The sequence below is a fragment of the Doryrhamphus excisus genome, linkage group LG21 (assembly GCF_037039965.1).
Source record: "Doryrhamphus excisus strain RoL-2023G ecotype Guam linkage group LG21, RoL_Dexc_Guam_v1.1, whole genome shotgun sequence".
Classification (NCBI taxonomy): Eukaryota; Metazoa; Chordata; class Actinopteri; order Syngnathiformes; family Syngnathidae; genus Doryrhamphus; species Doryrhamphus excisus.
The window spans coordinates 3,626,829-3,641,324 of record NC_136377.1 but is presented as its reverse complement, the minus strand read 5'-3'; the positions used below and the strand labels follow the sequence as shown (position 1 = coordinate 3,641,324).

The 14,496-nt window shown below is 39.2% G+C and overlaps 1 protein-coding gene across 2 annotated transcripts; it reads left to right on the top strand.

The window, feature by feature from the left end:
* The first annotated feature begins 9,124 nt into the window (after positions 1–9,124).
* Positions 9,125–12,638, top strand: yipf5 (Yip1 domain family, member 5). Of its 2 annotated transcripts, XM_078787750.1 has the most exons (7): positions 9,125–9,278; positions 9,975–10,087; positions 10,168–10,340; positions 10,413–10,558; positions 11,496–11,677; positions 11,765–11,945; positions 12,121–12,636. In XM_078787750.1, the coding sequence occupies exons 2-6, from the start codon at positions 9,981–9,983 to the stop codon at positions 11,925–11,927; spliced, it is 771 nt and encodes a 256-aa protein (XP_078643876.1). In that variant the 5' UTR covers positions 9,125–9,278; positions 9,975–9,980; the 3' UTR covers positions 11,928–11,945; positions 12,121–12,636. The 2 variants fall into 2 exon arrangements, with proteins under 2 accessions (XP_078643876.1, XP_057943013.1); XM_058087030.2 differs by having other exon boundaries at positions 11,765–12,638.
* The last annotated feature ends 1,858 nt before the right edge of the window (positions 12,639–14,496 follow it).

Here is a 14,496-nt window from a genome sequence, read left to right as displayed (position 1 = left end):
CACCCTGGACTGGTGGCCAGCCAATCACAGGGCACATATAGACAAACAACCATTCACACTCACATTCATACCTATGGACAATTTGGAGTCGCTAATTAACCTAGCATGTTTTTGGAATGTGGGGGGAAACCGGAGTACCCGGAGAAAACCCACGCACGGGGAGAACATGCAAACTCCGAGAGTGGAATTGAACTTGGGTCTCTTAACCACCGTGGAGCCCCATTATTCCATTTTTGATTAGACTATGTTATGCACTGATATACATTGTGCTATGATAGACATTAGACTTGCTATGGTTATCTGCCACAAGGCTGGAGGCCTCAGTCCTTCAGATGTTCAGACTTCGCTTTCGCGTTCGATTACCCCTCCGCCCGCATATGCACATAATGCAACATTTTTTCACTGTAGAAGTTAGACATTTTCTCTTGAAACCGTGCTGATTCGTTTGATTAATTCTCAAAGAACTGTCAAGTGGAGAGGGACGACTGCACACCATGTGTACAAAAACCAGTACCCACTAGGATTAGCAGTTAAGGCTGCAGAAAACCTCCTTCAATCAACTTCACAAGACGGGCGGTAGCTGCATTTGAAGTATCATCCAGCAGTTTTTATTGTGCTTTGGAATGTTGTTACTCAGCAGTCGGGGTTGAAAGTACACATACTTATTTGTTTACAATGAAGTTATCAGCACGGCTGGTGCTGGCGGAGCAGTTTGTTCCTTACTTTGTTGATGTTGCAATACCAAAGAGAACTACATTGCCCCCCTTTCGATGATGTTCTCATGCGCTCTAAATCATTATTAAAGTTAGATGTTAGTCACATTTAGGAATTTAAAGATTCAGTTCTGGATTTGGAAAATGATAACCATATGTAAGGTCAACTGTACTGTGTGTGTGTACTGTTTTGATCGAGCCCCTTTAAGGGGGGTGGGGGGGGTCCTTGTGCCATGATAAATAGAAAGCCAACAAGAGCCTTTAAAGCAGGGGTCTCAAACACACGGCCCGCGGGCCAAATGTGGCCCGCAGGACACTAGTTTGAGGCCCCCGCCTTGATATGAAAGTTTAATGTTAGTGCGGCCCGCGCAAGTTTGATATGGATGCTGTATGGTATCATGTACCTAGAAAAAATTATTACGTTTTATTAATGTTCCATGTTCCATATCCATGTGGAAGTGGTACGTTTTTGGCTATTTAAGTTAAGTTAAGTAAGGTCTGCGCACTAACCACTCGTCCGCCGTGCCGCCTACTATTATATTATATCATAACTGTTAATAGTTATCCTCCCTATCTGTGTGGAAGTGGTAAGTTTTTGGCTATTTAAGTTTAAAGGAAATAACTTGATGGCTACTAGCTCTCTAGTTTGCGAGTTAGCATTTGTCTCAAGACCCTGCAGTTACGCAATTTGTTGTAAATTAAAAAAAAGTATAAATGTGACTATAGTCGTGTTGTGTCATGTCTACAGGGCTCTAATAATGCTTTGTTGGTGCGGCCCGCGCAAGTTTGATATGGATGCTGTATGGTATCATGTACCCAGAAAAAATTATTACATTTGATTAATGTTCATGTTAAATAACTCTTAATAGTTATCCTCCCTATCCGTGTGGAAGTGGTAAGTTTTTGGCTATTTAAGTTTAAAGGAAATAACTTGAAGGCTACCGTTTAGGTCGCTAGCTCTCTAGTTTGCAAGTTAGCATGTGTCTCAAGACCCTGCAGTTACGCAATTTGTTGTAAATTAAAAAAAAGTATAAATGTGACTATAGTCGTGTTTTGTCATGTCTACAGGGCTCTAATAATGCTTTGTTAGTGCGGCCCGCGCAAGTTTGATATGGATGCTGTATGGTATCATGTACCCAGAAAAAATTATTACATTTGATTAATGTTCATGTTAAATAACTCTTAATAGTTATCCTCCCTATCCGTGTGGAAGTGGTAAGTTTTTGGCTATTTAAGTTTAAAGGAAATAACTTGATGGCTACCGTTTAGGTCGCTAGCTCTCTAGTTTGCAAGTTAGCATGTGTCTCAAGACCCTGCAGTTGCGCAATATGTTGTAAATAAAAAGAGTATAAATGTGACTATAGTCGTGTTTTGTCATGTCTACAGGGCTCTAATAATGCTTTGTTAGTGCGGCCCGCGCAAGTTTGATATGGATGCTGTATGGTATCATGTACCCAGAAACAATTATTACGTTTGATTAATGTTCATGTTAAAGGTTAAATAACTGTTAATAGTTATCCTCCCTATCCGTGTGGAAGTGGTAAGTTTTTGGCTATTTAAGTTTAAAGGAAATAACTTGAAGGCTACCGTTTAGGTCGTTAGCTCTCTAGTTTGCGAGTTAGCATGTGTCTCAAGACCCTGCAGTTGCGCAATATGTTGTAAATAAAAAGAGTATAAATGTGACTATAGTCGTGTTTTGTCATGTCTACAGGGCTCTAATAATGCTTTGTTCATTTTAATCTGAAAAAAATAATTTGTCTACCCACCAACTATATGTGGTTTATGTGGCCAACTGTACTGTGTGTGTGTGTGCTTGCTAAGAAAAGTTAGACCTCCTAAGTATGAATGATCAGCTTGGATTGACAGGTTTATTACAGTAGTTTGCAACATTCCATTTCCAGACTCCTTTGCCTCTTCCATAGCAAAAAAAAAAAAAGTGATGGGAATAACATAGTTTCTCATACTCTTGGTACGCTTGTTTTATCATGGGAATAAGTCCATTTGCACACTCGTCACTCAGTCGCTGGCGCTGCTTGATTCATTCTGCACCATGTGGGCCTGAGGAAGCAGTTGGCCAGGCAAGTCAGTGGGTGTTGGTGGAATCTGACAGATTCACACTGGGGAGGAACAAGTGTTCATTTGTTGAAGATGGAAAAAAAATGGAGATGTAGATGAGACAGTGCTTTTCTGATCCGTGCTGAATGATTCCCATATTAAATAGTATATAACCCCACCCCCCTCAGTAAAAGTGGCGGTTGTATATGTGCTGAGTTTAATGGCGCCTCTGGATGCTTTTAAAATGGAAACGCATTAAAAGTGAAGGCAGCGCTGCTGTGTGAGCTGCATTTCAAGACGCTTTTTATTGTTTTAATTTTCAGCGTGTTTGCATGTTTGGGGTTTAATACAAAGGAGATGACTGAGGTTTTTTTTTTTTTTTCATTTCCACAACAAAGTACATTTAGATCACTGATCACATGTCAGTGTTAGTTCACAAAGAAAACAGGTGACTTTCTTTTCTCGTCGGAGTTGTGGCAGCCTGAAGGGTTTGTTGACATTGTTGATTTGGCACAGCGAGCAGATGAGATGTTGCTTAGCAGCCTCTCTCCATTGTACCGATGGGGAAAGGCCGTTTGGGAACACAGCGGAAAGGCACATAGCTGGAGCTCGACATAACGACCATTACTGGTACTCCTGAATAACACCATTAAATACCACATAAGTAGATCAGTAGACTTGACAAATCATACCCATACTAAGATTACATTTGGATCCAAAATACAGCTGGCGATCTGGTTGAACATTTTTTTTCAAGAAGATACAGTGGAACCAGCTTATCTCCAAACCCCTCCGATCGGGGACTGATACCTCAATCGGATTGGTTAAAGGAATATTCCATCCCTGTTCAATTCTTTCCGTTTGAGCAAATAAACCAAATGCAATTGGAATATTTGGGTCCATATATTCATGGCTATTGACATAATATTTGCAAATGATGATTAATCAATGTTAATTATAAAAAGTGATATTGGATAATTCCTCACGGCAGATAGAGGCGTGGATGAACGTCAGTTTTCTTCAGCTAAACGGTTCCAAAACAGAAGCGATATTAATCGACACATCGCATAGGCGTCACTCTTGCATGTTTGACTCATTTTTTTTCATCCATTTTTTATGCCGCTTTTCCTAACTAGGGTTACAGGTATGCTTTTTCTGATCAAATTCTGACATTATTCTCCAAATATCATTACATCATTACAACTTTACTGTAATAATTATATGACTTCTTCTTAAAGTAATACTTAATTCTGTTTTTTTTTATGTTGCCTTCATTGATACAAGCTCCTCACAGTGACCGAAAATCGTTTCTGTGGGTGTGAAGGAGAAGAAAAGCGAACATGTAGCCAGTTTGACGTGATGCATTTTGAAGGTACATAATTAAACGTGCACTAGGTCTCCCTCGCCCCCCTGTCATCCATAATCTCATCACAAAGAAGACTGACTTTTATAAGGCTTCCATGCACACACTGTCCTGCCTCTAAAGATGTTTTGTGTGTTTAAATGTCCTTTTTTTTTACTTTATCACCAACAAATCTCTCAATGATGAGAAATAAACCATGTTGGAAATGAAAATTCACACTCCCTTTCGGCGCTTGGCGTCAAGGAAGTGTCCTTATTCATGGCTGCCATAAAAGAAGGAATTTATATCTGCTTTGATGACAACTTTAATAATCCGCCGTTGCTGCGCCCGCCTCCGCACAGTCTAAGTAAAATGGGTCTGTCACTTTTTTTTGCGCTGCCGCCTTGTGAAGGGAAGGTAACAAGGTCAAAGTCTGATCTCAAAGGAGTTGACATTCATTCATTCTCATAAAGACACCATGAGCCGGAAAATAGATAGTGCGGGTTCAAACACAAATAAGAAAAAAAACTTGGTTGACACAGTAAAGCAGATGACAATATGTTTTGTTCTTGTGGTTATTTTACAGTAGCGTAGAACTCAACCTGTAGTACCACTGACATCAGAGCATTCATTCATTTTCTACCGCTTTTTCCTCACGAGGGTCGCGGGGGGTGCTGGAGCCTATCCCAGCTGTCTTCAGGCGAGAGGCGGGGTACACCCTGGACTGGTGGCCAGCCAATCACAGGGCACATATAGACAAACAACCATTCACACTCACATTCATACCTATGGACAATTTGGAGTCGCTAATTAACCTAGCATATTTTTGGAATGGGGGCGGCACGGTGGTCTAGGGGTTAGCGCGCAGCTAGGAGACCAGGGTTCAATCCCACCCTCGGGCATCTCTGTGTGGAGTTTGCATGTTCTCCCCGTGCATGCGTGGGTTTTCTCCGGGTACTCCAGTTTCCTCCCACATTCCAAAAACATGCTAGGTTAATTAGCGACTCCAAATTGTCCATAGGTATGAATGTGAGTGTGAATGGTTGTTTGTCTATATGTGCCCTGTGATTGGCTGGCGACCAGTCCAGGGTGTACCCCGCCTTACGCCCGAAGACAGCTGGGATAGGCTCCAGCACCCCCCGCGACCCTTGTGAGGAAAAGCGGTAGAAAATGAATGAATTAAGGAATTTTTGGAATGTGGGAGGAAACCGGAGTACCCGGAGAAAACCCACGCATGCACGGGGAGAACATGCAAACATGAAAACTCCACACAGAGATGGCCGAGGGTGGAACTGAACCTCTGGTGCCGCTGAGAAAAAGACAGGAAGCAGAACTGGAGGTAGCAGAGATGAGGATGCTGAGGCTCTCATTGGGAGTGACCAGGATGGATAGGATCAGGAAGGAGTCCATCAGAGGGACATTACATGTTAGAGGCCTTGGAGTGGCCAGACTGAGATGGTTGGGACAATTCCAGAGGAGAGATAGTGAATATATTGGTAGAAGAATGCTGCGTTTAGAGCTTCCAGGTAGGAGACCAAAGAGGAGGTTTGTGGATGTAGTGAAGGAGAACATGAGGGTAGTTGGTGTGATAGAGACAGATGGAGGAGATTGATTTGCTGTGGAGATCCCTGAAGATCCCCAATTCTTAAGTAGCCGGGACGTCTGGGCTTCTCTGCTCCGGCTGCTGACACAATCCGACCTCAGATAAGCGGAAGAAGATGAATGGATGGATGGATTGATTAAGTATACATTAAAAAAAAATCACTGAAGCCTTTTGAGAATGTTTGCTGGGGCAGACGTTGCAATAAAAAAAAATGCTTATTAGCACTTCTATACGCAAGCAAATTGACCGTGGAATGACTGTTGATGCCAGAATCGATCCAAATTGATCCTTGCGTCAAATAAGGCAAAGAAGATGGCATGGATTGTAATTTAAAGATGTTGATCCTACATTATAGAAAGCCAACTCCCGAGATGCCAACATAATACGGAACGATCATCGACTTTCCTTCGCGTCATCTCCGATAACAAATGAGTCCGACATTAAACCGCTGAGCTGAAACTAATGCGAGTCAAAAGAGCAAACAAGCTGATTTTCTTGCGTCGATAGAGAAACGACAAAATTCATTCATTCAAAAAAACATGTTTATTTTATTGATACTCTTTATTGGTATGGATAGAAACTTCATTGCAGACACGCGGGTCCCGATCAAAAGTACATTAGAAAAAAAAAATGGTAATGATAAATACAGGCATTTGTTCCAATGTTTCCAGAAACAACCTTGTGTCACCGTTATGGGGCACCTATTATGCGTTTTCCCTTTTTCTGACCTATAAATGTACTTCAAATGTTGTATTCTCGTGTTAAACCATGCCAAAATTTCAGATAATGAGCCTTGCGCATTTGGAAGTGAGCCCTGAAAGAAGTTTCGGATGGCTCAAAACGCTGTGTTTCAAAAGGCGTGGTAAAACTGCCCATTTGTGATGTCACAGAGCGACTTCCTTATATGGTTGATAGTTAAGAAGCACTTTGGCCGGTTATTAAAATCACAGCCACTAGGGGGCATATTAATATGGTACTTTGGGATTGCTATGTGCTCATTTAATAACCAATATTGGGACTGCGTGGCCAACATTGTAACCACTCAACCACTGTGCAGTACCGAATTTAATACATCCTTTTTTTATTGTGTGTCTCATTCGAGACATAAGAATGACAAAATTATATATTTTTACACATTAATAAATATAAATATAAATATAAATATAAATATAAATATAAATATAAATATAAATATAAATATAAATATAAATATAAATATAAATATAAATATAAATATAAATTCATTCATTTTCTACCACTTTTCCTCATGAGGGTTATAAATATAAATATAAATATAAATATAAATATAAATATAAATATAAATATAAATTCATTCATTCATTTTCTACCGCTTTTCCTCATGAGGGTTATAAATATAAATATAAATATAAATATAAATTCATTTATTTTCTACCGCTTTTCCTCATGAGGGTTATAAATATAAATATAAATATAAATATAAATATAAATATAAATATAAATATAAATATAAATATAAATTCATTCATTCATTTTCTACCGCTTTTCCTCATGAGGGTTATAAATATAAATATAAATATAAATATAAATTCATTTATTTTCTACCGCTTTTCCTCATGAGGGTTATAAATATAAATATAAATATAAATTCATTCATTCATTTATTTTCTACCGCTTTTCCTCATGAGGGTTATAAATATAAATATAAATATAAATATAAATATAAATATAAATATAAATATAAATACACTCGGGGGTTCTGTCCCAGACCCATTAGTGAATGGTGAAAATCCAGGATTTTTGACACATGGTTCGCTTCTCCACATCCAAACCCTTCTACTAGCCTGACGTTGGCATTTTCCTCCGATTTTATATCACCATTTGCAATAAAAGTGATCTTTATTACTGAATTATAAGTTTTCGATCCAGCTACAGGATCCTCTCTGCAGTTGCCATTCATGGGTCAGGACGGGAGCTAAAATGCTAAATGACTGTGATGCTGGGGATTTCTATGATGTGCTGTGATGCATTCATTAACAAGCTCATATCCCCAGTGTGTTTATTGTAATTATTGCAGCTCAATGAGGATTATATTTGGCAAGAAAGTTTTTAATTTCGGGCCAAATTATTTTAGTTGGGTTCCCGGTGAGATAAGGCCTAGTCACTACCACGTACTTACCAACATATGATCCATGCAGCAGTCCTATCAGAGGGTGACTGGGAATGTAATTAGAGGAATTAAAAAGGATGTAACCGTATAAATGTACTCAAGGAATATGAGCACATTGGTCTCCACTTAAGTAAAACTGTTTGATCCTTTTTGCTTTTTTTTTTTCTCTTCATTTGATCTGAGCTAGGCGGGGAGAGAAATTTTAATTGAGGGTATATGGTGAGCTGCAATAAAAGAAATTTTATATTTAAATCCACTCATCCGGTCAGGCGGCGACAGCAGGATTACAGCAACGCTGCTGCAAAAGAAGGCAATTATGACAATACAAGGCCCAAAATTCAATTACCCTCTGCAGTACTTTCATTTTTTTTTTTTTTTGGTTATTAAGAGTATTAAGAATACATAAGGCGCACTCCTCGAGTGTGGAGATGATTAAAAGCGTGACCAAAGATGAGAGGAATACAACTGTAATAGTGGGTAAATGTTCTTTTGTCCCCCTTTTTTGGCTTAAGTCAGGTAATGGGGCAAAGGAGTCAAATGTTATTGCTCCCTTCAGGCCGCATTTACTGTATTGTAGGAAGAAATAGAAGGGTGATGGTCTCCTTTCGCAGAGTGATTAACCTTTATGCTATGAGGTCATCATATGGGTTTGGTCACTTTAACCAAAAAACAGGTTAAAAAATGCCAAAAGACGCCAAAAGCTCATCTCATGCAATTTTGTAGGTGTATAATAGTACAAGGCTTGAGATCAAACTCAAGATCAAACTAATAAAGAATTAATTTGTCAATTGTATACACAGTATAGTGTTAATTTTTTCATATTTTTTCTTAATTTTATATATTTTACACTAATTCTAGTGCCTACTGTTGCATTCATAGATCATACTGTTTATAATTTATAATATCTGCAATAGCCATACTCTAGTCACTTCATTGCAATACTGTACATATTACTGTTATTATATATTGCCACATCCATACTGTGCATACTGTTTATAATCTGCAATAGCCATATTATAATCATTTATATAACTGTACATATCCTCACTGTATTATAGTCATAGCCTGTTATAGTTTGTACATAAATCTGTCCATTTTTCTACATTTACTTACTACTAAGGTACTCTTCTGGTTGGATGCTAACTGCATTTTGTTGCCCTGTACCAGTGACATGAGCAATAACAATAAAGTTTAATCTAATCTAATCTACTGTACAGCTCGCTGGTTATAAAAGATATTCAGAATGTCTGAATGTAGTGTAACATCACCTTTTGCCTCTAGAGGTCGCTAACGGATTTCACAAAACATACTTCCGGTCTAAAAGCGTCACTTCCGGTTGGGAGTTCTTTCTCTCCTGACACGTAGCAGCAGTTTCTGAGTTGGCAGCTTCCTAGCTACGGTTGTCAAACATCAGAGGTAGGTATTTTTGATGTTTCTTCACAGTCGTATGCTTTTTAACGAGTTGCTTAAACTGAAAGCGAAAGGTGACATGACGTTTAGCGGCGGAAGTACCGGAAGTTTCTCTTTAACTTGCAGCGCGCTTAAGCTAGCCAACTGCTAGCTAGCTAAGTTAACGGTACGCGAGCTACACAAGGATAAACATGTCTGTTTTTTTTATGTTCTAGTTTGGAATTAGTTGAAACCGAGTGAATGTCTCAGAGCTGGTACGCTAGTTTATAGACCAATGCGGATAATACACGAGACAACAGCAGTTGTGTCCAGTTAACAGTAGGAAAATAATAGCTATAATACAGTTAGCATATGTGACTCAGAGCTGGGCGTTTTGAAACTACATTTGACTTTATCTTTATGCCTACTATTAAAAGTATACACGTCCAAAATGAGCTAGATTTTATCTTGGCTAGTTTCAAATACAATGCGATTAATTTAAACTCACAGCCTTAGGAAGAATTCGAAATAACAGTTACTACAAATTCCCTTAACTCATTTAATGTCAGCCATTTTTAAAAGCTATATTTTTGATGATTTTCGAATGAGTTAATGTCGGATGTGTTATTGCGTGCATGAGCCGTATTTGTGGTAATATGCGATTAAAAAGAGAGAAACTACTTGTGTTAAAAATGTGCTACTCTGCCCCATCCTATTTGACAGTGAGAGATGTCGGGGTTTGACAACCTCAACACAGACTTCTACCAGTCCAGTTACAGTGTCGATGACCAAAACCAGGCTGGCTATGGATACAGTAATGAAAACCCTTATAACAAGTATGTGACAAAAGTCACTAATTACTAATTAATTGTCCCGCTGTTAAGTCCTACCCGTTTCAATGATGTTTGCTCCACAGGCAATATAGCCAGTATGACTATTCCCAGCAAATGGGCTACCCCTCCCCAGGAATGATGCAGCCCCAGCAGCCATACACAGGACAGATCTTCCAGCCCACACACACCTACACCCCGTCCTCATCACAGTCCATGTATAGTAGCAGCTTTGATGATGAGCCGCCGCTACTGGAAGGTATTTCGAGCCAAAGAGCCTCAATTGCGTTCAGGAGCAGTTCTTACATGATTTGTTTTTTCTGTGTTTTAGAATTAGGCATCAACTTTGACCACATCTGGCAGAAAACATTGACGGTCCTGCATCCTCTCAAGGCAGCAGACGGCAGCATCATGAACGAGACGGACTTAGCTGGCCCGATGGTCTTTTGTTTGGCCTTTGGTGCAACACTCCTTTTGGTAAATCAACCGTCAGATTTCTATCATTCATATCAACAAGGCGATTTTAAATAAGCCATGCCTTTTTTAAGCAATGGGGGCAGTGTGGATTTTATTTCCATGTAGCTGTGTGTTCTACCTGCACAGTAAGAAAGCAAAGCAAGTGCAGGAAAAAAAAAAAGTTTATGCAATACAGATTTTGACAAGACAAGGTGTGAAAATTACAACTTTTTACAGGCAATGCAACATAACACTGTTATCAGCCTCTTAGATTATTTTTTTTTAGTTTGCTCCGGAAACTTACTCTTCTTGTATGAACTTAAAACATTTTTTCATACCATCTAGTCGACAGAACATCAAAACTTTCAACAAAAAAAAGATACACTTGTACACTTGATTTGATTTTGGATAGATGGTACTTATATTTTGGTGCACATAAGAATTAGAGTATGCATAGGTAATGTTATTTTTGTTTTAAATGGACCTGTTGACCACCATGCCCCAGATTGCAATTGGTAACAATGTCTGTCTTCAGTTTGTGGAGCTGCTTATAGCAAAGAGCTTAGTGTAAGGCTGTTAACACTTCCTGCAAAAGTGGAACCAAGCCCACGCCTGCAGAGGCCGTGCAATGCAGCGTTGTATAGTAATGGAGCGTGTGGATACGTAACAATTGATAAAGATTTTAACTTATTTTGAAATTAGTTATTTCTTGAATTCAATAGTTTTAAGAATTGTCTTCAGTGAAGGTAAAAGTAACCTTAAATGTTCATTCATCACTTATAAAACTATAATTGTAAAACTAAAAAATGTGTTATGGCTTTCTGGAATGGATTAATTAAATTTAATTTAAAATTGGTTCAGTTGTTTTGGTTAGAGTCAGACTTAATGGTACACGTGAGTTCCGCTAACCAAGGTCTGCCCTCTGTCACGCTTTAATTTGTTTTCTCTTCCTCCGCAGTCCGGTAAGATCCAGTTTGGCTACGTGTACGGCATCAGCGCAATCGGCTGCCTAGGCATGTACTGCCTGCTCAATCTCATGAGCATGACTGGCGTGTCCTTCGGCTGCGTGGCCAGCGTGCTGGGGTACTGCCTCCTTCCCATGATCCTCCTGTCCAGCTTCGGAGTCATCCTCTCGTTACAGTGAGAGCCCAGTTGCAGAATCAGATATGATCACCCACGGGTTTTTTCCCCCCCCTAACTCCGTCTTGGCTTGCTCGTCCTCCTCAGGGGCATGATGGGAATCATCCTGACGGCGGCCATCATCGGCTGGTGCAGTTTATCGGCATCAAAGATCTTTATCTCTGCATTGGCCATGGACGGGCAGCAGCTCCTGGTGGCATACCCATGCGCACTTCTCTACGGCGTCTTCGCTCTCATCTCTGTCTTCTAGAGACAGCGTTTCACGCAGGTTTGACATAACAGTTCCTCGCTTTTTCCTGTGATTGCCGTGTAATTAGTGCCATGATTACCTAATTACACCATTTATAGTCACAGGACATTATAATGGAACTAAGATTTTCTTTTGTTCGTTTTCATTTTACCATCCGCTAACTGTCTCCACATTCCACCGGGACGATCTGCAGCGTTTTTTTGTTTTGCCCATTTTTGTCTTCCTACATGGAGCCAGAAGTGCACAAGAATGAAATGTGGGACCTTCCTCAATTGAAACAGCATACGCTTAACATTTGAGCCAGTGGGAGACGCTGTGGACTGTGCAAGTACGAGAACTTGCGGAAACTTCACAGGACCTCTGAACCCCCGGAAGACAATCTGGACGTCCGAGGCACTTCTCGAGATTTACTTCATTTGCATTTCTCAAAAACAAACAAAAAAAAAAATCCAGTTTGTGCAAAAGCTTTTCTTTCAAAAGGCATCTAACTCCATTTTGCACAATTGATTTCTTCAAACACGCCTCTCAAAAAGATCTTCATCAATGTTTATTTTAGCGTCCACAACACTTTTGTATACTTGGATGTGTCCCGTGTTGTTCGTGTCAATGTGGTTTTTAAGGGGTACACTCATGCACACGTGATGTATGTTTAATAAATAAGAGACTGAGAAAAGCGACATAGCTTCTTCATATGTGTGGCACACAACCCTAATTTGACCCAAACCTACTTAAATATATGCGTTTACAATTTTTTCTCATATTAAAACCAGAGTACATCATAAGACTTGTATATGTCTGACATTTTCCATGTAAAATATGTATATGTACTTGCCTGAATTAGTCCTTAATAACTATAATTGGTTTTCATAAAGTGTTGCACACCCATTTAATTTTACAATAGGTATTGATTGGAATAATAAGCAACGAGTGGTCTGTTAATGGTCTTTTACAGTCCTCGTAAATCACACAAACATGGCATGCGCACGTGTCCCTTAATGCATCTTACCCACCTCCTAGTTATAAATAATTCAACAATAAACAAGCTCTCTTTCATTCCCTTAAGAACAACACCATGGGGATATTTAGTATTTGGAGCATACAGAAGCATCACTTATTATACTGTGTAATGTTTTGTAACGTTTCAGTGTGGATGTATATTTACCTTTTTTCAGCATCGCATTTTATTTAAGTTTTTCAAGGCCTGCATTGCTTCTGGGGTGAGAACTTTTCAATCACGGTAAGTGTACATTGTTTTACAACATTAAGAAAAGTCATTATTCAAATGACGTGGAGATGTTTGGTTTGTGTAGGTTAAGGATCCAATCGTTAAGAGACAGACTGAGTGGAGCTTCACTACGTTCACTTGCAGCAAGATGGCGGTGTTGTGTGATAAAAGTATGTGTGACTCCCCTTGACTGGGTAAGTAAGTGTCTCTCTACGCCTACTGCTAACCCACCCGGTTGGGGGGGACAATTGGATTGATTGTTGACTGAGAATGCATATCTCCTTTTTATGTGATGTAAATTACATGACTACTCTTTGGAAATGTCTTATGATTCAGTCATGAGCTTGTAAAAATGTCAATTCATGCTTTCGACTTTAAATGATTTAAATAATTAGTTTCATGTTCATTCATTTTCTACACAAAATAAGATGAAAAATAAATAAACAAATCAAGAATAAAGAAAATCAATCAATCAGTAATAAATAAATAAATATAATAACAATGAAACGGCAAATAATAAAAACTTAAGAAACCACATATAGTTGGTGGGTAGACAAATTATTTTTTTCAGATTAAAATGAACAAAGCATTATTAGAGCCCTGTAGACATGACAAAACACGACTATAGTCACATTTATACTCTTTTTTTATTTACAACATATTGCGCAACTGCAGGGTCTTGAGACACATGCTATCTCGCAAACTAGAGAGCTAGCGACCTAAACGGTAGCCTTCAAGTTATTTCCTTTAAACTTAAATAGCCAAAAACTTACCACTTCCACACGGATAGGGAGGATAACTATTAACAGTTATTTAACCTTTAACATGAACATTAATCAAATGTAATAATTTTTTCTGGGTACATGATACCATACAGCATCCATATCAAACTTGCGCGGGCCGCACTAACATTAGACTTTCATATCAAGGCAGGGGCCTCAAACTAGTGTCCTGCGGGCCACATTTGGCCCGCGGGTCGCGTGTTTGAGACCCCTGCCCTAAACGTTTGCATGAACACAAAAGCAACAGTTGACTACTTAAAAAAAAAAAAGGAACAGATAATGGTGGTCAGGGGTGTATGGTTCAAGACCGTAGTTACTTTGGTGACTCAGTTAAAGAACGTCATCAGCATTAAAAATCAGTAGTTAGAGGCCCGACATCACCTTAATGTGAGTGCAAAAAGCAGCTGGATGGAAGGGGAGGCGAGGGGAGGACAGATGTTTCCTTTGTGCTCTCCATTTAAAAAAAAAAAAAAAAAGCCTGGCAGCACTGTTGCCGGTTAGCTTGTTATCTCTGAGTTGACAGGTCGAAAATGCGACAATTGGTATTCAGTGCAAGGCGGCA